The sequence below is a fragment of the Megalobrama amblycephala genome, linkage group LG3 (genome assembly GCF_018812025.1).
Source record: "Megalobrama amblycephala isolate DHTTF-2021 linkage group LG3, ASM1881202v1, whole genome shotgun sequence".
In the NCBI taxonomy this organism is placed as follows: domain Eukaryota; kingdom Metazoa; phylum Chordata; class Actinopteri; order Cypriniformes; family Xenocyprididae; genus Megalobrama; species Megalobrama amblycephala.
The window spans coordinates 14,652,196-14,679,929 of record NC_063046.1 but is presented as its reverse complement, the minus strand read 5'-3'; the positions used below and the strand labels follow the sequence as shown (position 1 = coordinate 14,679,929).

At 36.7% G+C, this 27,734-nt stretch overlaps 1 protein-coding gene across 16 annotated transcripts in view; it reads right to left on the bottom strand.

The window, feature by feature from the left end:
- plekha7b (pleckstrin homology domain containing, family A member 7b) overlaps positions 1–27,734 on the bottom strand; it is a 138,109-nt gene that overhangs the window by 92,265 nt on the left and 18,110 nt on the right. The window contains exon 1 of one of the 16 annotated variants that reach the window (XM_048184139.1): positions 12,426–12,568. The exons of the other annotated variants lie outside the window; for them this stretch is intronic. Coding sequence (XP_048040096.1) covers positions 12,426–12,496 — 71 coding nt within the window. The 5' untranslated portion in view covers positions 12,497–12,568. Of the gene's footprint in view, positions 1–12,425; positions 12,569–27,734 lie in introns of those variants that run through there. 16 annotated transcript variants of the gene reach the window in all.

Sequence of the window (27,734 nt, the reverse complement as noted above, 5' to 3'; positions counted from 1 at the left end):
ATAATGATTTTGAAGATGTTGAAAATTATAAAGTTTTGAGAATACGTTTGAGTTTGCAAATGGGCTCATATTCATGACCTCAAACATAAAAATAGCCTATTATTTGCTGAATTTACTGGGAAATGAGCTCTGACGAGGACAGTGATGATGGCATAAAACATCTGCTCAAACTGAACCCTTTCAAGCTCCAAAAGGTAACAAAATATGCTTTATTTTATTCTTCTATAATTGTTACTCTAATATCAGAGGAGTTTTATATTATCGCGACAGGTAGAGATCCTTCCGTGTTAGATATAGATCCGGGTCGATAAAGACCCGAATATGTAAGAATTTAAGGGTTAATAAAAAGTTCAAAACAATCCAGAAAAATGTACCATGGTTTCCCAAAAAATATTAAGCAGCACAACACTGATAATAAGAAATGTTTCTTTAAGCACACATTAAAAAAAGAAATCCTGTATAGAAAAAAAAGTTGCATCAAGATGCATTGAAAATCATTTTATCATGGCATCATGACGATCTTTCGAATCGTGAGGTGCCTAGAAATTATATATACAGTAACATTCATATCTTACTGCAGTGATAGTGATCTTAAAAAAAGAGAGTGAGAAAAAAGGAAACTTTCAAAGGAGATTTTCAACTATTTCAAAGGCTAACTCTAGGGGAAAATAAAGTCAAAGCAAAATCAAAGAAAAGTAACCCAAGGACAAAATCAAAGATGCCTAAAGCAGCAGAGGAAGAATATATTCCCCCTGTCATTCCTTAGGTCAGATGAAGGCAGTAAATTATCTGCGTTTCTGTAACTTCAGACATCTCGTAATCTTACAAGAGCTTTTCTTCCGACAAGCCCTCTGAGCAGTTTTCAGCTCATCTCTTTAGATTAGAAATGTTCAGTTTTGTGCTATTCTCTGTTGAGGTTTCGACACAGTTGAGGTTTTGACAGGCGATGGCTTCAGTTCAGCCAAACACTTAGCTGCATTTATCACTGATGATTCTCTTCCAAATGTAAGCAACCATGTCACAACGTAAGGCTCCACACTGCAATAAAACAGATTTACAGCAGGCAGAATACATCCACGCTTAAAAAAAAAAAAAAAAAAGGTACCTATGGTAACAGCAGTGATGGGGTATTTTAAATTCAAAAAGGTTTTCATTCAGATCAGCCAAAAAAAATTTAAAAAAGACCCTTTAGACTGTGACCTCTTACTTGTGGCTTTTAAAACAAGTTATTACTTCCTATTACCCAAGTCAATGGGTCATTAGACTTTCTAGTAGTAGCAACAATGCCTTTTAAACAACCAATTATCAAGTGGAAAAAGGAATAAATAGTTAAAACCTTGTTTTCCTCCATCTAGGGACAGCTGCGCTAAACAAACCCTTGATAAAACGCTTGTATGCTGCATGTAACAAAAGGACGCTTTCTGTATTATTGCACACGACACACGTCACAATCCATTAGACATTGATGCCATTAGACTGAATCCCCAATGTGGAAGGAGAAGAAGTTTTTTAAATGCAAATATTCTAGTCTCAAAGAACAAGCAATGACTCACATTTATTGCTGCACATTGTTCTATCTGCAGGATGTCATACTGAGTGCTGTACCTGAGCAGTTGTTTCCTTGCAAGCATTTTCTGCTAGTTTTGTTTTTTTTTAAATATGAAAAAATGAGCTCCTGGGTGTGATAATGACTGACCAAAGGAACTGAAATATGTAATAGTGCACTATAAAGTGTGCTTTACATAATGGTGGGGATTTTCCATTGATCTCCAAAGCAATAACTGAGCTAGTGACATTTTAAATTCTCTATTCTATCCTTAAACTTAGCTCACACAAACCATTCTACCTTTTCATTAAGACACTATTCAGAATGTTTATTAAACCAGTGTAGGCAAAATCTGACCCACACACACATTCAAACACTAACCAGTGACCACATATGTTCACATCTGGATTATCCGTTTCATCTCTGGTCTAAATCTAAAGCTTGAGGGAAAAATGACCATAATCCCGACAGAAATCATAAGCCTTTCCAACTTTCAGAATCTTAATTAAGCCTAGAAAAATCCTTGTTATATTGTTAATACTAAAAATGTTCCTTCAGCAATGTCCTTTACACATAAAGGCCAGTGCAATCCATTATGTATAAGGCGATGTAGCTCACTCCAAAGCCCCAGCTTCTCTGCACTGGACAATAAATAATCAATGAATTCATATGTAACTGAAACTAACAAGTCAATTAAGAAAAAAAAAAACAATACACAGTCACAGAAGCCATAAGACTCTCAAGGTTGTAGTCACTGAAACTTTTTAATAGTCTGGGTTCTAGTTACAGAATTTGAATTTTTCCTTTCAGCATATGGCATCAGGAGTTCACCTGCATTCACTGCAGAGCAGTAGTCAGGCATCTCCTGCTGTGTAGGGCCAGGGGTGAGTCGTAGAATAGACACAGGCTCTATTTAGCAGACCTTTAAGGACAGGGGCACAGATAGTAAGATATAGCTGTCTGAGAGCTGTCAGACACACTATTAATTTCAGTGAGAATGCCAGAGCCAGAGGTTTCTCTGTGTACCCTACAACTCCTCAAAAAATACAGAAAAAAGGAGAAAGAGCCCATCCATGGAGGTGGGCCCTTTATCTTAATTATAAAGGTGAAATGTGTATTGCTGTGTCACTACATACAACAAGCAGAACTGCATAAATACTGAGGAGTTCATTTCCATAATTACCAGTGTGCCATTGGTCACACAAACAAATAGTCCTGCCCTAAACTCATGCCACTGGTTCAGCCAGTACAGAAATCTTATGGAGAAATGCTGATAGAATCCCAGTTAGGAATGTTAGGAAAACAAACATATTTTAATACCGAAATAAAGCACTATGAATATGTACTGTATTATAAATACGCAATTTTTTTTACAACGTCCAATTAGGATGATAAATCTGAAAAAAAATATTCGTTAATCGCGATATGGCTTAGTGTGATTATTGGTTAACGTTTCAAACTGAAGAATTTGAAACAAATATTGGTATTGTAATTTTACAGTTTTACTTTGTTACTTTTTCTTAAAGGTGCCCTAGATTCAAAAATTGAATTTATCTTGGCATAGTTAAATAACAAGAGTTCAGTACATGGAAAAGACATACATTGAGTCTCAAACCCCATTGTTTCCTCCTTCTTATATAAATCTCATTTGTTTAAAGGACCTCCGAAGAACAGGAGAATCTCAACATAACATAACATTATGTAACAGTCGGGGTGTACGCCCCAATATTTGCATATGCCAGCCCATGTTCCCAACATTATGAAAGGGATTACAGGTCTGGATCTCTGCACAGCCGAATCATCAGACTAGGTAAGTAAGCAAGAACAATAGCGAAAAATGGCAGATGGAGCAATAATAACTGACATGATCCATGATATCATGATATTTTTAGTGATATTTGTAAATTGTCTTTCTAAATGTTTCGTTAGCATGTTGCTAATGTACTGTTAAATGTGGTTAAAGTTACCATCATTTCTTACTGTATTCACGGAGACAAGAGCATTTTCATTTTTAAACACTTGCAGTCTGTATAATTCATTATCACAACTTCATTCTTTATAAATCTCTCCAACAGTGTAGCATTAGCCGTTAGCCACGGAGCATACTATCAAACTCATTCATAACCAAATGTAAACATCCAAATAAACACTGTACTTACGCGATTAGACATGCTGCATGACGAACACTTTGTAAAGATCCATTTTGAGGGTTATATTAGCTGTTTGAACGTTTTTTATGTTAAGGCAAGCGCGAGCTCCGTGGCCGGGGAGCGTCAGCATTTAAAGGGCCACACACCCTGAATCGGCTCATTTATAATGATGCCCCAAAATAGGCAGTTAAAAAAATGAATAAAAAAAAATCTATGGGGTATTTTGAGCTGAAACTTCACAGACACATTCAGGGGACACCTTAGACTTATATTACATCTTTTAAAAAAAAGTTCTAGGGCACCTTTAAATACTAAAATACGTTGTATTTTTACCATTAAATAGTATTGTTACAATAGTGATATTTCATTGTTACTATTATCTTGGTATGCAGGATATATCAGTCACCATATCTTTAACTGGCCGATATATGTTCATTTTTAATGTTATCGTTATCGGTCCAATAAGAAAATTATATAGGCCAATTATATTAAAGCCAATAAATAATGACATATTTCCTTCAGCTGAGACATTTCAGATGCGCACGGTTTGCCATGATAGTTTTAAATTGCTTGAAATATGATTGGATTAACTTCAAAAAGAAAAATAGTTAAGTTCAACATGCGCAGCGCAAGTCTGTCATATAGGTTACATAAAATTATAATGAGAACTCTACTGTAAAAGAGTTTGTTAGCAGTTCACATGTGCATTCACAGCCTTTTGTGCAATTGTAAGTTGTAATATTATGTATATATATGATTTATCTCATATAGGAAGCAATTGGTTAAGTTAATTAACACGGTAATGAAACTTCAGCGCATGCAGCCGAAACAGCAATGCACGACATTAATAACTATGTCTGATTGTCATATTACATTATGAAGAGAACACTATTGTATTAAAACATTGTGAATTATTTGGGTTTAGTTGTTGCGTTTCAGTGTGTGTTGTTACGGGAAGTTACACATTATAAGCATGAAACTTTGTTCAAGTTTAATTGTGCATTTGCGTCATTTTGTGCAAATAAGTAGATAAATGGTGTATAAATATATATTTATTCTTATATAGGATCATATTTTCATCAACAATATGGTTTATTTAAAATCATTTCATTATTATCCATGCGGAGGCTATTTTATTTATCCATGGCACATCCATTTGATTCTTTATATGCAAGTAATGTTGTTCAAAGTCAATGTTGTTTACATTATTCACTTTAGAAAGTCCCACACAGTTAGTATAGAAAAGAGAGAAAAAAAAGGTCAGCAAAATATAAAAATGGGGAAACCAGTGCTAATGGGCTCTAAAAACAATAAAACATGGACAATCCTATTTGGTTCCAGCTGTTGGCCTTTGTCCTTCTTTCACCTCATAGTCAATACGGTCACACAGACACAACAGACTGAGTCCCATGTACACCAATCCAGTTATATGACTGCTAGTCTGGTTTTAAAGCATATGGATACACACTGCCCTTACATACAAATAGCTCCGACTAAAAAACGCACCGATCAGATAAGGACAGGGACACTGTTGAAAGGTCAGTGAGTGAAATGTTTGGGCTGAATGAGGTCTGATGGCTACAATGTAATAGTTTACAAAAAGCAGTGATACACCAAAATATGGTCAGGACGATAAATATTTGGTCATTCTGAGAATATCAGTGATGGCCCATAAGTGGTGTTGTCAAAAGTACAGACTTCAGTACAAAGTCGTTACTGAAATTTTAAAAATGTGATGATACCACATTTCCCCCTAGCATTTTGAGCGCTGTTGAGCGGACAATTTTGATGCACTTTACAGAGCGCTTACACAGATACACACGAGAGCGTTTCAAAGCAGACGTATCTGTGTAAGCGTTCCGTGAAGAGTGTCACAAATGTCTATTTACAACATGTTTTTGAAGTGTTGATCATTGCAGCCAATCACAGACATATCTGTTGAGTGCGTGAATACAATGGCCAATCAGAGGTGTTTAAGAATCCGCACAACAGCACTCAAAATGCTATAAGGGAAATCCTCATATCGTCACGTTTTTTAAATTTCAGTACCGACTTGGTACTGAAATTAGGATATTGCATAGTGATGGATAGTGGATAGTATGTCTCCGCTTCCTTCCACTGTAGAAAAAAATGAAGCCAAAATATCCCAGTAACGGTCATTGCTGATTACGTTGTTTGGAGCCCGAGTCTGCACAGTATGATCCTGAGGTGGAGCCACGGTATCAAGGTCCTGCCCATACTCCCACTTCCGCAGACTCAATCGCAAGCACAGAACTACCTAAAATGACAGAAACCATCTTTGGAAAAATAATTATTTGAAGTGTAAATGGATATTTTTAGTTTGGCCTATGTCGGATTCAATTACACGGAGAGGGCGGGGTTTAAGGCCTATACTGCAGCCAGCCACAAGGAGGCATTTGAAATGCTTTAGCTTCACTTTTCAGGACTTGTGCGGCACATTTGGTGCCCACTAAACTGATTACCATGCTGATCCATAATTTCTTGTCTTAAAGGTCCCGTTCTTCGTGATCCCATGTTTCAAACTTTAGTTAGTGTGTAATGTTGTTGTTAGAGTATAAATAAAATCTGTAAAATTTTAAAGCTCAAAGTTCAATGCCAAGCGAGATATTTTATTTAACAGAAGTCGCCTACATCGAACGGCCAGTTTGGACTACATCCCTCTACTTCCTTCTTTAATGACGTCACTAAAACAGTTTTTTGACTAACCTCCGCCCACAGGAATACACAAGAGTTGCGTTTGTAGAGTGTGTTTGTCGCCATGTCGTCGAAACGCTGTTATTTTCATCCTGCAGTCCAATCACCTTTGTTTGGCCTTCCCAGGGACGCTATACTTAAAGATCAATGGTTACAATTTATGTTTAACTCGTTCCCGAAAATTATAATCCACTGAGCGCATGCATCTCCACGTTATGGTAAGAGGCGCCGCGTGACCTTTTCGGGCAAGCTGCGCTAAGCTGTTGTTGAATCACAACACAGGAACCGCTGGCACAATCAGAACTCGTTATGTATTTCTGAAGGAGGGACTTCATAGAACAAGGAAGTCATCAGCCCGTTTTTATGACAGTGGAAACAGCGGTATACAGATAAGTAAATTATGTGAAAAATACTGTGTTTTTTTACACGCGAAACATGAACACGTTATATTGCACACTATAAACACAATCAAAGCTTCAAAAAAAACACGAAAAACGGGACCTTTAAAACTTTCAGTGAATATCAAGCACATGTACATTAAATAATCTTTTACACAAAATATCAACTACAAAACTAATTAAATTAGTATATGAAGTATTAGCTGACATATCAGCATTTTTTTTTCAAATACAGCCAACCCCACTTTCACTGTTTACATTTTTCACGCACACATACATGCACATATTTTTTTATATTTTACATATATTAAAGGTGCCGTAGACCGTCTTTTCAAAAGATGTAATATAAGTCTAAGGTGTCCCCTGAACGTGTCTGTGAAATTTCAGCTCAAAATACCCCATAGTTTTTTTTTAAATTAATTTTTTTAACTGCCTATTTTGGGGCATCAATTATGCACCGATTCAGGCTGCGCGGCCCCATTAAATCTCTCGCTCCCTGCTCCCCCGAGCTCTCGACTATAAGTGCAGTTATACAGTGCATAAACAAGTTCACACAGCTAATATAACCCGCAAATGGATCTTTACAAGATGTTCGTCATTCATGCTGCATGCATGCATCGATTCCTGTGAGTAAAGTATTTATTTTGATGTTTATATTTGATTCTCTATGAGTTTGAGGCTGTGCTCTGTGGCTAACGGGCTAATGCTACACTGTTGGAGAGATTTATTAAGAATGAAGTTGTGTTTATTCATTATACAGACTGCAAGTGTTTAAAAATGAAAATAGCGACGACTCGTCTCCGCGAATACAGTAATAAACGATGGTAACTTTAACCACATTTAACAGTACATTAGCAACATGCTAACGAAACATTTAGAAAGACAATTTACAAATATCACTAAAAATATCATGTTATCATGGATCATGTCAGTTATTATCACTCCATCTGCCATTTTTCGCTATTGTTCTTGCTTGCTTACCTAGTCTGATGATTCAGCTCTGCACATCCAGACGTTAATACTGGCTGCCCTTGTGTAATGCCTTGAACATGGGCTGGCATATGCAAATATTGGGGGTGTACATATTAATGATCCCGAGTGTTATGTAACAGTCAGTGTTATGTTGAGATTCGCCTGTTTTCCAGAGGTCTTTTAAACAAATGAGATTTATATAAGAAGGAGGAAGCAATGGAGTTTGAAACTCAATGTATGTCTTTTCCATGTAATGTACTGTTCAACTATGTCGAGGTAAATACAATTTTTGATTCTAGGGCACCTTTAATATATTTCTACTTATTACTATACATTATAACTATATTAATAGTTTACAACAAATATATATAATATTTTCTGCCTGATTCTAAATGTATATCCAGTTTATTTTTTCTGTACTCTCTCTCTCTCTAGAGTTAAATCTCCAGGATGCATTGTTATCAGCTAATAAAAGGAGAGCATCCACATGGATCAGTGACACATCTTCACATCTCTCTATTCCCAGTTTAGACTACAGTGGGGAAGACATGTTCTCCTTCCCAGAAGAACCCTCTCTAACATGCACTGTTAACTCAAGATTTCAGGTGCATGGAGAAGATAATAACTAAGCCAGCGTGACATCAAGAGATAATTACTTTAACAAGTGAAGCTGTAAATGTATGAAGTGTCCAGATCTGATGGACTGACATGAATATGACTCCTGACAACATGAAACAGAGAAAATTGATTAGTAAAGCATGGAGTGCAGTTCAAAAAAATGAAAATAAAATAATAATAATAATAATAATAATAATAATAATAATAATAATAATAATAATATCAACCCAATATTTACTGAAAGATTTATCAATAAAAACTGCCAACTTCTCTGTTTTTATACATACAATATATACAGCATCTCACAGAAGTGAATACCCCTCACATTTTTATAAATATTGTATTATATCTTGTCATGTGACAACACTGAAGAAATGACACTTTGCTACAATGTAAAGTAGTGAGTGTACAGCTTGTATAACAGTGTAGATTTGCTGTCCCCTCAAAATAACTCAACACACAGCCATTAATGTCTAAACCGCTGGCCACAAAAGTGAGTACACCCCAAAGAGAAAATGTCCAAATTGGGCCCAATAGGTTGTTTGCAATCACGTGGTTCTGGTGACGCGTGAAATACCGATGGAGGGCAAGCAGTGAAATTTAGAATGAAAGAGATGGAGAAAAGTCCTTTCTGTGCTGGTTTAGAAAGGTATAAACAGAAAATCACAACATATGTTGGACATGATCTTTATGTCCACTGAACTGAAATACTTTCCTGCCATGGAGGACGTATATATATAGAGGATGTGAAGCTGCCGTCACGCCGCGTTCAGTTCTAGTCTGGGTTTGTTTATATCGCGCTGCCTTTCTAGTAGCGAAGTTAGGGCAGTATTTTCTGTCGCGATTGTGAAAAATGTCACCCATTGTAGGTCATTTATGCTGAATCGAGAATTGCAACAGGAGCTCACATCATTGTTCAAAGAAAAAACTGGATGGTGTAATACAATTGTTGCCTTTTATATGTGTAAAAACACACTAAGGGAAGCGTTGAGGAGGTGACGGGAAGACGACGTATATGAAATCTAATAATGTCACTGATTTAACCCACTCCCTATCACTCAATAAAATAATCACTGAATGTTTTTGAAAGTGTTGTCTTTGTTGTTGAATCGACTTCTGTCAGCTTGTTAAACATTTATTTATTTGAACATTTTCTCCCATATGAGGGCTGAAGCAGCAGCGCGTGACACTGTTCTCATGGTAACCAGATAAACATTGTGAACGGAATACTACAAAACTGAAGTGAAAACACCAAATTATCATTCAATGGGATAAAAGAGCTTCTCTTCCCTGCAAACGATACCATGAAGAATGTGGATATTTAACCAAGTCAAAAACAAATAAGGTAAGCAGGTATCCATATTCATTTCAGTATCAGCAGATGCAAAACGCTATTAAAGACGATAACTTTTAAAGTTAAAAAACGATATAGTTATAAAAAAACGGTATAAGTTATGTTAACGATATAAACACCTTCTGGGTTCTTGATTTCATCGATTTGAGCAACCATAAACGACGCAAAACATACGAATTTTGAGTTTTTGATAGGATTCCTATATAGAAAAATCACTGCCTGCCATCCAGACTCATTCGCACTGCTGCTGTGATGTCATGTGCAAACAACCTATTAGCCATTTTCTCTCCCCGGTGTCATGTGACTCGTTAGTGTTACAAGGTCTCAGGTGTGAATGGGGAGCAGGTGTGTTAAATTTGGTGATATCGCTCTCACTCTCTCATACTGGTCACTGAAAGTTCAACATGGCACCTCATGGCAAAGAACTCTCTGAGGATCTGAAAAACAGAATTGTTGCTCGACATAAAGATGGCATAGGCTGTGTGTTGAGTTATTTCGAGGGGACAGCAAATTTACACTGTTACACAAGCTGTACACTCACTACTTTACATTGTAGCAAAGTGTCATTTCTTCAGTGTTGTCACATGAAAAGATATAATAAAATATTTACAAAAATGTGAGGGGTGTACTCACTTCTTTGAGATACGGTATATATATAAAGAAACTAAATGTAAATAAATAAATCTTGAATCTGAATCTTTAACTCTAAATCTTTACTTACTAGTGACCCTAGGCAGTCTTTGCCATTGACGTAAAACCAGTGCTACAGGCAGAAGTGTTGTTTAATGTGATGTTCTCTATTTTACATTCAGCACCTCATAACACTGTGCTTGCTAATATAGTGGTTGGCTTTTATGTTGAAGCCTAAAGCATATAAAAAGTCTAATGAGGATAATAGCACTTAATCACACAATTTCCAAGTAGTTTACTGTGAGTAATGCACTATGGAGTAAAGTTAAATACTACATGGAACTGAATAAAGCCAAAACAACTGATACATGTGCGTTATGATACGAGAACAGTAGATTATTGAGCATTTCAAAACAGAATGGCATGTAATCTCCAGCTACAGACTACTCAGCCCCTTTGTTCACAAACAATTCCCTCCCAGGACCTCAGGCAAAGACATTGTGAGATTTTGGACAATTTCCTGGAATTCCAGATTCCAGTGTTAAATCACTTGAAACAAACAATTGAGGTTTCATGATTCTATTCTAGGAATGTCAGATCCAGGTTTCTCTGTCTCAAACCAAAGCACCCATGACTGAACTTCCCCCAATAAAAATAGTCTCTGCAGCTCCTTCCAGGGTCCACAATAGGACCCAGTGGCTGTACCACAGATGATAGCTGGAAGATGACATGCAGTCTAGGCCAGAGCTGTCACTGGGGTTTCATAGTGGAGGTAACAGGAAGGGCAGCCCGAGAGGGGAATGATAAATAGATGGAGTCTGTTTTTTTCATAAACCACTATGACACCATGACCCTTTCAGCATCATAACAACAAGCAGATCACATAATGACAGAGTAGACTGGTTAAAAATGCAAAAAATAAAAGTAAAACAATGTATGTACGAAGATATTGTGCAGATTTTAAACAATGTCATATGAGATATATAAAACTATGGGAACTATGATCATTGTTAATTAAAGTGAATATAATATGTTTATGGTTTGTTGTAAATAAAAGCTATAACAACAGTTACGCTGTTCACCCTTCATTGTATCAACTCAAATTTTTAATTTCAATGAACTCAAAATTTTAAGGCAACCAGGTAACTTCTTTTAAGTTAAACCAACAATTCATTTTTACAGTGTAGGTAAGTTTTATAATGCATTATAACTGTTGTTAAGATTATTCATAAGATAATACAACATATTATACAACATGTAGCTTTTTTATAAGGAATTATTCAGATTAAGTTAAATACTTTCTATTATCAAAATACATCTAGTGAAAATGCAACTATAAGGCTATAAAAATATTGTGCTGCTTGTTTGAATTCAGCCAATGCTTTGAGTTTAAGAGTGGGGCTATCAGTTTAGGCGACCAATGGTACTAGGTAAAGTGTTCAAGAAACCTTATTGAAAACATTAACTATTTTTGAAATTTCAACTGACAATAAAGCTACCTCAATAACTAATAAAGTAAAAATTGTAGAGCAGAGGTATGTTTGTAACATTAAATAAAAGGCCTATGCTACACGAAGGCGACAATTCAGGAATCTGTTTCTGTCCCATGCAAATAATGTATGCGAGAGAGATTATATGAGAAATGTGTGTGAAAAGCTCCCAAGAAACAAATCTCACTAGATCTGCCTGCATATCACAAGAGTATCTCATAACTGTATCAATAAACTAGAAGCCTGAACAGATCCCACACAGAATGTTCTGCAAATGACCCTTGAATATTTCACTTGCATAATTCAAAGCACATAAAAGCAGAGCGCACACAGCTACAGCAAGCATGAATAACCACAGGCTGTGGAACCTATGAGTCAACATCAGCAGTGAATCAAAAGCTTAACAGTATCAAACAAGAGATCCATCCAAACACCTTCAACTTTCGTCAACTTTCACATATAAATGCATCATGCATAAGTCAGTATAACTGATACAGGTCTAGATCTGCAGATCTGTGTTTCTGTAGCTGGAGAAACAGAGCAGATACACACCTGTGCGGCACACTGCAGTAGGGCTGCCCGGTTTGAGGGATGTGCTCAGAATAACTCGCTCGGTTCCACATGCTTGCCGCAGATTTGCTAGCTTACGGTAAACACTCCTCTGAGCGGAGCACAGCTGCTGTTACTGCTGCAGACAAGCACTGCCCAGCTCACGAGTTTCATTTAAACGGCCTTCCCGCTCCCGGGATCTCCCACTCACTGAGAGACACGGGGGGGATGGGGATGCTGCACAAGCAGCTTGCATGCACATCCAAATACACAAACGCAGAGGTGAAACGGTCCTACTGCACCTCGTACCCTTTCACATTCACGTTTGTCACGATCAAATGACGCAAGGGTCTCTACTTATTACGCATTTGTGAAATGGCCAACGACATCAGCAGATTGGGATGATAGAGATGCAAGAGAAGGAAAAATAGAAGGGGAAAAGGATAGAGAGGTGGCAGGCGGGAAGGGAAAGACATTAAATGAGACAGTGATAAAAGGGATAAGACGCAAGATTGAAGTAGGCAGGGAGCAGAAAGGTTGAGGCAAAGAGAGAAAAGAACTGATTAAAATTGACAGAAGGAGAGAACAAGTAAAAAGCCTATTTAAAAGAACAAAAAGGCACATTTTAAAGCCGCAAAGGAAGGGAATTGGCACTGCTCCAACTGGCGAGACTGATTATAGGCTGTGCAAATGGGCGCTATCAGCTAATGAAAGAGCGACTGCAGGTGAAGGATGAGTCTTGAGACTTGAGGTAATCCAGAGGGGTGACTGGGAACAGCCTTCCATTCCTCAAGCTCATCGCATTCCCCGTAGGAAAGAAACGCCTTCAACCCCAGGTCCTGTTCTGTTCCCACCACCCAGATGTAAAATTAGATTTATTGAGATGCTGGCCTTCAATTACAGTGGGGTCCAAATGTCTGGAAAACCACAAGCATTATTATGCCAAATGACTAGGAAATGTAGAAAATTCTGCACTATTTCAAGGTCACTAAATAAGCAAATAGAGATCAACCAATATTGCTTTTTTAAGACCATAAACGAGTTTTTAAAGTGTAAATGTCCAATAAATATTATGAGGAATCAATTTTTAATTATTGTTTTATTTCTAGTTTTTCCGCAAACTAGCGGACTGGTCAATACTAAAATAATAATAACCTAATATTTTATTATTAATAAAAAAAAAAATTATTTTCACTCTGATAATATAATTTGAAATAAAAAAATATTATATTTTTCACTAGTGGTCTCAGACTTTTGGACCCCACACTATGTCATTTTGAATGCAAGGCAAGTTGGACTAAGACTGGAAAAGGGCAGAAGAGGGAAAAGATGACAGGAGGAGCTCATCTGGTTGAGTTATGAAGGATGCTCAATCATGCACATGTATTTGGCACTCACCTGAGTGAGTAATTAAAATCAAACATCACATATGCAGCTCACTAAACCAATTACTGTCCCACAGCCCAAGGGGACCTTCAGCCATTAGCAAGGTGGCAGCCTCCTCCATATCAGTGCTGCATAAGCTGCTAATGTATAGGTAATTAAACAGCAAACGAGAGGTTGTGAAGCAATTACTCCCACATATATGCAACATAAAAAACACATTCTTCAAATTGCATTGTAACAGTTAGTTTTAGGTTTTTTCATCACTGTCTTTTATTTTGTAATTTGGCTTAGTCCAGGGCCGTTTCTCAGTATGTGTTCTTGTCTGTAGTTATGTTCTTGTGGACTTGTGAAACATCATCAGCTGCTGCCCAAGTACTGTTCCAATTCAAAGTTCACATATTGCCAAGTACAGTTTAAATCCCCGGATGTGTTCTTGATCCACCCCTTTTATTGAGGATGCATCAAGGTGTGACTTGTGCGGACTTGAGACAGCCAGTTATCCTAGAATGCATCTTGTACTAACCAGCAAGTGTTAAAGGTGCCCTAGAATCAAAAATTGAATTTACCTTGGCATAGTTAAATAACAAGAGTTCAGTACATGGAAATGACATACAGTGAGTCTCAAACTCCATTGTTTCCTCCTCCTTATATAAATCTCATTTGTTTAAAAGACCTCCGAGGAACAGGCGAATCTCAACATAATACCGACTGTTACGTAACAGTCGGGGTGTACGCCCCCAATATTTGCATATGCCAGCCCATGTTGCCAGCCCAACATTATGAAAGGGATTACACGTCTGGATGTGCACAGCTGAATCATCAGACTAGGTAAGCAAGCAAGGACAACAGCGAAAAATGGCAGATGGAGCAATAATAACTGATATGATCCATGACATCATGATATTTTTAGTGATATTTGTAAATTGTCTTTCTAAATGTTTCGTTAGCATGTTGCTAATGTACTGTTAAATGTGGTTAAAGTTACTATCGTTTATTACTGTATTCACGGAGACAAGAGCCTTCGCTATTTTCATTTTTAAACACTTGCAGTCTGTATAATTCATAAACACAACTTCATTCTTTATAAATCTCTCCAACAGTGTAGCATTAGCCGTTAGCCACGGAGCATAGCCTCAAACTCATTCAGAATCAAATGTAAACAACCAAATAAACACTGTACTTACGCGATTAGACGTCCTTCATTTTGAGCTGAAACTTCACAGACACATTCAGGGGACACCTTAGACTTATATTACATCTTTTAAAAAAAAGTTCTAGGGCACCTTTAATAGCGGAGGAGAAAACCCACGTAATTTAAAAACACTACCGTTATAATGTCATGAAATTAAATTAAGAAATTTTCAGGTGAAAATGTACTGGTTTAAAGCTCAAATCTGTGGTTTATTGATAAAGATAGCAGTTATTTGAAAATTTGATTTGACTTTTTTGGAGTTGGGAGATTTTTTCACTGGTTTATTGATTGATTGTTCACAGGTGTTCCTTGTTTAGTGATTAGTCCTTGTGTATAAATAGCTCTCATCTTAGTGAGTTGGTGAGTTTTATGTTCGGTTCACTGCCATGTTTAGTTAATGTTTCAAGTTAAGCCAAGTCTTTGTTTATTTTGTGAGCTTTGTTTGTGTTGTCCATTGTTGGTGAGTTTTATGTTCAGTTCATGGTTATATTTAGTTTATATTTCAAGTTAAGCCAAGTCTTTGTTTATTTGTACTTTGTTCATGTTCAACGAAATAAACAGCACTTGGGTTCATCTCAACTGCCCTTCAGTGCACTTCCATTACATACAAACAGTTCCTTGTAATAACATTACTGTTAAAAATGTTTTAAACTTTCCAGAAATTTAAAAGGATTTATTTTCTCCTTCCTCATATTATAAAATACACTGAAGTTGAATAGTAACTTTGTAAAAAAAAGTTGGAGCACAAGTAGCAATGCTTCTGCTTTGCAGTTTTTTAATACAATTTTTAAAATTACAAATTATATCAACATAAAAAATGAGTGAAAAGTTTCATTAAAAAATGAACATGAATTTCCGATTTTTTTTTTTTTTATAAAACCTGATGACATTGGGTCTCATTCACTAATAATTGCGTGGATTTTTTCGTATTTGTACGCACAGGAGAACTTCTCACGAAAAACATCCACCAAATTCACAACACGTGCATACGCACATGAATTTGTTCTCAACTTCGTTCTTATTTTAGTAAATTTGGAGTATTCTAAATGAGTGGCCATAATCACTGTATATGATGAAATGTTATTAAGATTAAACTGTATAATTTAATAATTTTGTTATATATGGATTATATAATACAATTAATGTAACATACTTTAATATAATTACAGTCTGCCAAAGCAAGACAGTTTCAGATCTATACCCTGGGATGCCATGATGAAATCCCAGAAAGCTCCACTGAAAATGCAGCAGAAGCAAGATGTTACTTAGTGTGCTATCACACAAGCACTTCTGGTGCACACCCGTGTGAAAGTGAAAGTGACGAGACATTTAGCCAAGTATGGTGTCCTATACTCGGAATTTGTGCTCTGCATTACACCAATCCAAGTGCACACACACAACAGTGAGTATTGAACACACAAACCCACCATGAACACACACCCGGAGCAGTGGATGGTCATTTTTGCTGCGCCACCAGGGGAGCGATTGGGGGTTAGGTGCCCTGCTCAAGGGCACCTCAGTTGTGGGCAGTGTTGGGCTCGTTACTCAAAAAAATGTATAACTCATTACTAGTTACTCCTTTTGAGAGTAATATTACTTTACTTATTAATTTCTGGCAACAGTAATTAGTAACTCTACTAGTTATATTACTTTTTCTTTATGCTCCACAGAAGTTGTAATTGTGTATCTTCCCCATAAAATTCTTCTAAAATATTACTAACTACATATTTTTACCTCATCATTTGCCCAAATCCACATTGGATTGCAGTCAGAAGTTATTACAAACATTCAGTGGTGATTGATAGTGACTTTTAAGTAAAAGTAAATGTGTTGTATTAAAGGTGCCATCGAATGGAAAATTGAATTTACCTCGGCAAAGTTCAAAAACAAGAGTTCAGTACATGGAAATGACATACAGTGAGTCTCAAACACCATTGTTTCCTCCTTCTTATATAAATCTCATTTGTTTAAAAGACCTCCGAAGAACAGGCGAATCTCAACATAACACCGACTGTTACGTAACAGTCGGGATCATTAATATGTACGCCCCCAATATTTGCATATGCCAGCCCATGATCGAGGCATTACACAAGGGCAAAACATCTGGATCTGCACAGCTGAATCATCAGACTAGATAAGTAAGCAAGGCAATAGCGAAAAATGGCAGATGGATCGATAATAACTGATATGATCCATGATATCATGATATTTTTAGTGATATTTGTAAACTGTCTTTCTAAATGTTTCGTTAGCATGTTGCTAATGTACTGTTAAATGTGGTTAAAGTTACCATTGTTTCTTATTGTACTCACGGAGACAAGAGCCGTTGTTATTTTCATTATTAAACACTTGCAGTCTGTATAATTCATAAACACAACTTCATTCTTTATAAATCTCTCCAACAGTGTAGCATTAGCCGTTAGCCACGGATCACAGCCTCAAATTCATTCAGAATCAAATGTAAACATCCAAATAAATACTATACTCATATAATCCGACACATGCATGCAGCATGAATGACGAACACTTTGTAAAGATCCATTTTGAGGGTTATATTAGCTGTGTGAACTTTGTTTAAATGCTGTTTGAGGCAGTCGAGAGCTCGTGGGCGGGGGGAGCGCAAAAATTAAAGGGGCCGCGCGCTAAATCAGTGCATATGTAATTATGGCTGAAAATAGGCAGTTAAAAAAAAAAATTTTTAAAAAATCTATGGGGTATTTTGAGTTGAAACTTCACAGACACATTCAGGGGACACCTTAGACTTATATTACATCTTGTTAAAACTGGTTCTAGGGCACCTTTAATCTCATTAATTAGAATGTGAAGCTAGCTGTAGCTATAATTTCTTTGTTACCCATATACGATTATATTTCATAATGTATTATATACATCATATATCAGGATCAAAGGGATGTGGGTGGGCAAGCCATGTAATGCCAGAGTAAAGTAATGCCACAACTTACATAATGCCACATCTAACACAACAGTGTTTCTCCTGACAAAATCAGTGTAATGGCATTATTTCCATTTGCTGAATGTAATCTTTTCCATAATCCAAGCTTGCCTGCTGCACTTGTGACTTCATGTACCTGTGCGAGTCATGAAAATTATGAAAATAAATCTAGGAATTATTGGATTGTTAACAAGCTGTTTTATGTAACGAGCTGTTTTATGGATGGCAACACTGTAATATTATTACTGAAATCTAATTAGTTATACTACTAGTTACAGCAAAAAGTAATATTACTGAAACTATTTACTACCCAACACTGGTTGTGGGTAATGAGAGTGGAAGAGAGTGCTGTTCATTCACTCCCCCCACCTAGACTGAGACTCGAACTCACAACTTTCGGAATACAAATCCAACTCTCTATCCATTATGCCACAAATGCCTGTGTTCGATTAACGTCAGAGTTTGGTTCATTTGGACGACGTTGTTTTCCGAACTCAGGTGCACACCCATGATATATACTCGAATCTGCATAAAAAGGGTGGTCTGGGGTACAGTTCGCTGCTGATATGAATGCAATATGTATAATTCAATAAAACTACGTGTTTGTGTGTGTTCTCACTCACTTTCCTGACAAGTGTAACTGACACTGCTGCTGTTCTTCAGAACCAGGCAAGTGTAAAAGCACCCATAATCAACTTATTTGCCTTGATGTTAAAAGACAAACTGCCAGCTAAACTAATAAGCACATAATACTGTTCTGTCTGATTTGCAAATTAGACCTTCACCTCTGTGGTGCATCAGTCAGTAGACAGCTGATAAAACACATGACCAACCCTTCACCAGCATATCGGTTTTCTGACACATAAAAAAAGATCTGTCAGTGCAAGAAATTGTTTTTGAAAAATGTTTGTGCACAAGGGTAGTTGTCCGACAGCAAGAGATAAGAAATGAATCATCCGACGAGCCAAAATTCAAAGCCCTTGCTGTAGCCTCTACTGTCATATAGTTGTTCCAAAGAGATTAATCAAAATATTCACTGAATCATTCTCGCATCAAACGGTGTTAAAATATAATCATTATGACATAAAAGTTTGTAAAAGCCACAAATTTGGCGTTCAAATTGCTGAATTTGAATTTAGTTTCTTTACATTGTAACTGAGCAATATCTTATTTTACTTTAGTAGAATTGTATAATTAAAGATATTAGAGTGTGTCCATCAATCTCATATTAAAAGAGAAAATTTTAAGGTGCCAAAATAAGTTCAGACATCATATTCACATCCTGAATCACCCAACCAAATCTAATTTTCACAATAAGAACACTATATTTGCCAACAGTACACAGTTCTTCTTCAAATTAGCATTTTACACTCTTGCAATCCACATTAAGTGTGAAATAAATAGATAATGGCTCCATTTAGAAACCGTGTGATATATTAACCATTGCCATAGCCTAAATGGATTTTACAGCTTCCCTTCGAAATTATAGTCATAACCATAACTTAAACACAAGTTTATTGGCTATCCAGTTAAGCTGTGGCAATATTGAGCTATAATAATAAAATATGACTTCCATCATGACTTCTTTAGATCATCTTTAAAAAAAGTAACTTAGTCATTTGGTAATTAATGAGCCTTTGTTAAATACAATCTGCTGAGTTGACATCTTCCTGTCGATAAATCCATTCAAGGGAATTATAGAAAGACTAGTTGAATGGTACTCACCACTTATTTGGCCTTGAAGACCTAAGGACACCCCGAAACAGGCACAGCTTTTCAGTTTCTCTTATGTATGTGCCTCAAGAAGAATTCAGGATATCTGAAGATAGATTTTATCCACAAATCGTTTTTCTCTCCTCCTTGACGTATCTCCTGGCACGTGCTCTCAACATCCAACAAGACTAATATTTCTGAGCCTCACATCTATCTAAACTCACTGTAATGCTACTGAAGGTATATGAGTGCCTCATGTGCCAAAAATATCCCGGTGCTAATTGCTCATATGACCTCTGTTTGCTCCGGTCCCTTCCCTCTGTAGAGGGTGTGGAGTGTGGAGTTGGATGGGTGAAATTAGTGCTGGATCAGCCTGAACTGAGCCGCCCCCAGTCAGCCAGAGTCAGGCTGTCAGCACCTTCTCCATCTCCCTTGTGAGTTTCTATAGGATGAGGGGAACAGAAAAGAGGTCTCATCCCTAAATTGAGCAGAGAAACAAGGGGTCTGATCATACGCCCCCATCATCAGTGGTCTCAGGTTACACCTGCTGCAGGGTTATCCATATAGCAGGCCGCCTCCAGTCAGCAGTAAATGATGAGCTTGCTGTCCGGATGCAACCAGAACCTTCCTGTCCTGTTTATCTGCCTTCAGGATTACAGAGCTGATTAAATGATGCAGAATAGAGATATGCAACATTCTGAATTAAAAAGTACTCGTGACTGCTACAGGTCATGATATGGAAAGAATCATATTTGATCAAAAATACAAACAGTAAATATTGTGGAATATTTTTAGCAGCCATTACTTTAGTCTTCAGTGTCACATTTTATAATATAATTAATATTATATAATTAATATAATATAATGCAGTCTGATTAAAGGTGCCATCGAACTTTTTTTTACAAGATGTAATATAAGTCTAAGGTGTCTCCTGAATGTGTCTGTGAAGTTGTAGCTCAAAATACCCTATAGATTTTTTTTAATTAATTTTTTTAACTGCCTATTTTGAGGCATAATTAGAAATGCGCAGATTCAGGCTGCGCCTCCTTTAATTGCTCGCGCTCTCCGCCCCCTCCCGAGCTCTCAACTCTATCATTGCATAAACAAAGTTCACACAGCTAATATAACCCTCAAAATGGATCCTTACAAAGTGTTCGTCATGGAGCATGTCTAATCGCGTAAGTATGGTATTTATTTGGATGTTTACATTTGATTCTGAATGAGTTTGATAGTGCTCTGTGGCTAACGGCTAATGCTACACTGTTGGAGAGATTTATAAAGAATGAAGTTGTGTTTATGCATTATACAGACTGCAAGTGTTTAAAAATGAAAATAGCGAAGGCTCTTGTCTCTGTGAATACCGTAATAAACGATGGTAACTTTAACCACATTTAACAGTACATTAGCAACATGCTAACGAAACATTTAGAAAAACAATTTACAAACATCACTAAAAATATAATGATATCATGGATCATGACAGTTATTATTGCTCCATCTGCCATTTTTCGCTATTGTCCTTGCTTGCTTAATAGTCTGATGATTCAGCTGTGCACAGATCCAAACGTTTTGCACTTGTGTAATGCACTGAACATGGGCTGGCATATGCAAATATTGGGGGCGTACACCCCGACTGTTACGTAACAGTTATGTTGAGATTCGCCTGTTCTTCGGAGGTCTTTTAAACAAATGAGATTTATATAAGAAGGAGGAAACGATGTTTGAGACTCACTGCATGTCATTTCCATGTAATGAACTCATGTTATTCAATTATGCCAAGGTAAATTCAATTTTCAATTCGATGGCACCTTTAATGGCATTTCTTTCAGTTCTAACTCTTATTTGGATGGCAAAATAATTATAATTAATATTAATTGTGATTAGATTAGACAATAAACAAAATTTCTCAAGAGCAATTTTTGAAGGTTACACAAACAATACAGCAAAAATAAATGTCTGTTATTCTTATCTCTGTCATTTTATCTGGCCAAAAACACAAAGCGATAGTTGGTTAAATATGAGTTTTGTTTGTAGGTTCACCACGTGGTCATATTAGAATTATTAAATCATCTTGCGTCCTCCACATAGTATTTTAGGTTTCATCTGGGACAGAGAACGTCTCTTACTATATTTAACTGCAGCAAGCCCACTGGTCTGCGACTTAACGTCATATTGAGCAAAACCCAACACCATGGTACATCTATAATATTAGCCTAATATCAGATCACACATAGGCTGATCACAGTGTTTTTTTGGCGGTTTGTTGTGTTATCCAAATGAAATGGTGAAGAAAGCTCTGGAGTGACTAAAGTGTGTTTGAGTTTGTGTAGTAGATGAAACAACGCCATTCATTCACACAGAGACACGCAAAACATGCAAACTTATAAGCAACATGCTTTGGCTGTTGTCACGTTCATTTCTACCATATAAAAGCCTTAAAATCTCTGCTGTGGGTACAACTCACGTAATAGTTTGTGACGTTAAACGTCTCTCCTCCATCCTTATGTTGCACGTTATTCATTACAAGGATAATACACATTAGTAAAATCATCCTTTTTCATTTTCTTTGTCTACAAATTAACTTTTTGATGGCCGCGATATATTACAAAAAAATCTGCAACTCACGGCTCTGTCATTTTTCCTGTGACTGCATTTTCAAAACAGCCCAACTGTACGGGAAAGCCGTGACCCTGGCAACACTGGTTCTCTCACACCGGACCTGTGTGTGTGGATGAGGTAAAAGAGGAAAGCAGGAAGTGGACCAAAGCTCTGTGAGGCAAGGCAGGAGGTTTCAAAATGTTTGCCCCGTTTGTATCGTTTTACTACTTAAACAATTGTTTTAGTATATATCATTATATATACTAATTATATATACTTATATATACACTAAAACCTTCCCGTGATTTTCACCTATACTTGCTAAGTAAGTATTCATTTATTTTAAAAAAATAAAATCTTACTGACCCTAAACTTTTGAACAGTAATTTAACTTAATATAGTATCATTTTTTTAAAGATGTTTTTTTTTTAAGGTTTGGAACACCTTGAGGATGAGTAAATGATAACAGAATTTAAATTTTTGGGTGAACTATCCCTTTAAGCCCTTGACACCTTGATATAAAAATGAAAATGGAATTAATTAAAAAAAAAAAAAAAAAAACTTGATGGTCTGCTTTCAGTCATGTCAGCATGGCCAGTAATGCGCAAGAAAGAGCCAACGAAAAATATCATCCAAGATAACTTTTTTATCAGGGAAGGGAGAAAAAGACTTTAACACGGGCTAATTCTAGGGTGAATTCAATAAATTGGATATAAATTATAAATGAGCAAAAGGAAAAAGCCTACACAAGCTGTCCATTTAAATCCTGAATGAGCGTTGGTCCATTGAAAGAAAACTAATCCCCCATCTCTCTGGTGCTGTCCACGTGTGACCTATGAAAGTCAAAGGTTCAACAGCATTCCCTGGTGGTTGTCTTGTGCACAGCAGAGTGTTACTACATTCCACAGCGCAGCTCTCACGCTGCTCAGGTCCAGCAGAGGATCATTGACTCTGACAGAATTAACTTCATCCTCTCGCCGTAGATATTTCATCCAGGCTTTAATGTGGGCAAGGTGGGAAACTGCCGTAACTGGCGCTCGGGGCTATTTGTCCTCCTGTTATCAGTCCTGGCAGAGTGAGTTAAGAATATATGTGTGTGTGTGTTATAGCTGTTGGACCTGAGGGAGCTACAGACATACATTGCATGGTTATAATTAGGCAAATAAATTGCAGCAATCAATGTCACCATTACAGCTTGTTCTAGTATGGAGAACAGTCAGATTTGATAATGTATGGATAGTTTTAGTATGCAAGACAGTATGTTACTGTTAAATGTGCTCCACAATGAGCACAGAAAAGCGCAAGGAAAAAATAAGTAACACTTAAATTTAATAAAATATTTACTTCTTTTATTCAGCAAGGATGCATTAAATTGATCATAAGTGACAGACTTAATATCACCTGACGGACAATAAAACAGGCAAAAAAAAGGAGCGACATGAGTCAAATAGACCAGAACAAGAGCCTAGTGTAGGCTGGAGCCAACCGTATTACATTGGTCCCCCGAAAAATGATTTTTTTTTTTTTTTTTCCACATTGTGTTCCACATTCCACATTGTGTTGACAACTGCACAGCAACATCCTAGCATTCACAACACCCTACCCCATGATTTTGCACATGCAAGTACTACTTTAGTCTGAACGACAATATGATTAATGTTATCATGAACTTTTGTATTGACAGTGTTAATTTAATTAACAATCTATGATGAAAAATGTTCGTCAATTACTTTTTTTCCATGACTAAGACGAGAACGATGACGAGATGACACCAATGTCATTCAACGATATCTGTGACTGTATCAACATGGAATATCGTTGACGAAAAAAAGACAAGACTAAAACGTAGTTAAAAAATAAAAATCTCTTTGTTTTTGTCAAAAAAAAAGAGGAGACAAAATATTGCAGACTGTTTTTAACAAGCCACTACGAGCTTTCATCTTTGCAGTTGCCAGATGTCAAGATTTTAAATCCTCCAGTCAGAGATTTTCTCTTAAAAGGATACATTTTTGGGCCGGTGTTTTACTTAATCTTTGCAATCTGGCAACCATGCACACATGCTCTCTCTGCAGAAGAAGCAAGGATGATTGGAAGCACAGACAAACATGTAAGCTGGAGTTTAGCGATCTCCATTGAGATATTCTGCTCAAATTAATATGTCATTCAGCGAGTCTGTGTAAATCTGCAATCAAAACTTCTCATTGATGAATTGTAATAAATCCAAACATGGACCGATTCACAAACTTCGACGAAAATTGATTTAAAAATTTTGTTTAAAAACAAAAAAAAACTATTCTTTATTCTTTAACTACTTATAATAAACTTAAAATTATTCAATGTGGTCCTCACATGGACGCACACAGCCGAAGCACGAGCACAGATGCTGCCTCTCAGATTTCACAGCTCATTGCACTTGCGTGGTCAAATACACACACAATTATGTCAAAATGCACATTGTGCGGAGTATTCACTTAAACACAGTTACGCGAACATAAACAGTTAGGAGAAAATCTGATGTGTAACAGTACAGAGTGGTGCATGTATGACATCACGTCGAAGGCCAACCGGTAGTTTGCATCACACTAGTTCCCTCAACAAAAACCCAATAGGATTTTTCCATAGGCTTTTGGATTATTGCAAAAAAACAAGCTCTGTGATTAGTTTATGCTACTTACAAGTTTTGTCCATCAAGATCATTTTCGTAGATGATCACAACCTGTATGAAATTTGTGCCCTAAATGCAGTCGCCAGAAGTAAAAAGCTAAAGGTAGGCTATAAACGAACTACGCCATGATCCCACGACTTCAACGTCACCATCACTAAGTTTCCAACATCTCTATCAGTTACTATCTATAAACATTTTCCCAGAAAGTTTTAGTTAGAATTGTTAGTAAAAGCACAATTATAAGAATTACGAGGCTGTAAAAGTTTACCTGTTCGGCGTAACAATGTTTAATGTCCCCGATAGTCTCTATAGCCCCATTTAGCCACATGTTAGCAACTGCCTTTTTCAAGACACATAACATCTTAACGACATCACGAGTGGGGTAATACTGATGTATTTTATGTCATAGAATAAAACATGAAAGTGTCTTGAGCCTGTGTTAACCACCGAGCTTATTTCAACCATTTATCCAAAATTCCATTCAAAAAACCCATTGACTTTGGGACAATGAAACCGGAAGTGCTAAAATGCTAACTCGTTTCTGCATTTTGCCCTACAAAGTGATGTCATACCTGTCATGCATTTATTCTTAAATGGACAGCAGCCTAATAAACTGTTGCTGTCTGTTTCATTAAAGGTACCCTAGAATTAAAAATTGAATTTATCTTGGCATAGTTAAATAACAAGAGTTCAGTACATGGAAAAGACATACAGTGAGTCTCAGACTCCATTGTTTCCTCCTTCTTATATAAATCTCATTTGTTTAAAAGACCTCCGAAGAACAGGCGAATCTCAACATAACACCGACTGTTACGTAACAGTCGGGGTGTACGCCCCCAATATTTGCATATGCCAGCCCATGTTCCCAACATTATGAAAGGCATTAGACAAGGGCAGGACGTCTGGATGTGCATAGCTGAATCATCAGACTAGGTAAGCAAGCAAGGACAATGGCGAAAAATGGCAGATGGACCAATAATAACTGACATGATCCATGATAACATGATATTTTTAGTGATATTTGTAAATTGTCTTTCTAAATGTTTCGTTAGCATGTTGCTAATGTACTGTTAAATGTGGTTAAAGTTACCATTGTTTCTTATTGTATTCACAGAGACAAGAGCCGTCGCTATTTTCATTATTAAACACTTGCAGTCTGTATAATTCATAAACACAACTTCATTCTTTATAAATCTCTCCAACAGTGTAGCATTAGCCGTTAGCCACGGACCACAGCCTCAAATTCATTCAGAATCAAATGTAAACATCCAAATAAATACTATACTCACATAATCCGACGCATGCATGCAGCATGCATGATGAACACTTTGTAAAGATCCATTTAGAGGGTTATATTAGCTGTGTAAACTTTGTTTATGCACTGTTTAAGGCAAGCGCGAGCTCCGTGGGTGGGGAGCGTGAGCATTTAAAGGGGCCGCAACATGAATCTGCTCATTTCTAATTATGCCCCAAAATAGGCAGTTAAAAAAATGAATTAAAAAAAAAAATCTATGGGGTATTTTGAGCTGAAACTTCACAGACACATTCAGGGGACACCTTAGACTTATATTACATCTTGTAAAAAAACGTTCGATGGCACCTTTAATGTTAGTAAAAAAATTTGCTTCTTTGTTCCTATTTTCAATATCAAAAATAAAACAAAAATTGACTGCCTTGCTTTATTACAGAAGACTGCTGGTCATGTATGCAAAGATTGCAGTCAGCTTAAATAGCATTTATTTTATAATATTGGGTTGAATAAAATAGGAAGAAAAACAAAATAAATGTCAAGTTTCACATTTAATTCAGTGGGATTTTTTCTTCAAGAGTATTAAACTGTCTACCGCAGTCAAATAGGAAAAGTAACACAACATAGTAAACTAGAATCAAATCTATGCATATATCGAATCAAAATTTGATTCAATTTTGAGATAGATTTTTAATCGAATCATGACCTCAAGAATCGTTTTGAATCGAATCATGAGGTACCAAAAGATTCCCACCCATATTGACTAAATATGATAAAAACTAAAAAGTACAATTGACACAGGACTAAGACTAAATTAAATAGCTTACAAAATGAACACTATATTAAAGGGCGCAACTTATACTATAAACTATCAACATTCCAGTAGGCAAATGGAATTAGGCATCAAGACAAAAATGCAGTCCTCTCAGTGTGGTTGTCCGTTTTTTAACATTTGGACAACTTGCTGTGGAGCCTTGCGGTCAAGGGCAGAAACACTGCCATACAAAACTAGGCAAGAATGTTTTCACTCAGACAAAGTAGGAGATTATTTGAGAAGCCATCTAACCTTCCTCAGCATTTTGAGGTGTGCATGTTCTTGTTTAGAGAAGAAGTATTGTTGACTCAGCATAACTGTTCTGCTAATACTGATTGGTTCATGTTTCTCCACCCGGCTTCCTAGAATCAATTACTAGATGCTTTGAGGAAAAGGTTGTTGTTCCTACACCACACTGCCAGCAAGAACTCTTTAAATCATGTCTTTAAATCACTCCAACACAGGACACAGCACTACAAAACAGTAAAGTCCTGCCCTAACAACAACTTGCAGGAAGATCGCTCTCTCAAATGTTACTTGGAAAATCCCAGGTAGCGTGACTTCCTGCTACAGGAAATGAATGTTTGTTCTGGATGGATGACCTTCCTAAGAAGCCAATACCACATTCACCTGCCTACTCTGTATACATCCTCCTGAGAGTGTCTATGATTTAGACTAATAACACATATGGTCCAATGTAATGTTTTCTTTGAGGAGTCAGTAGTCATCAATAGCTTTAAAA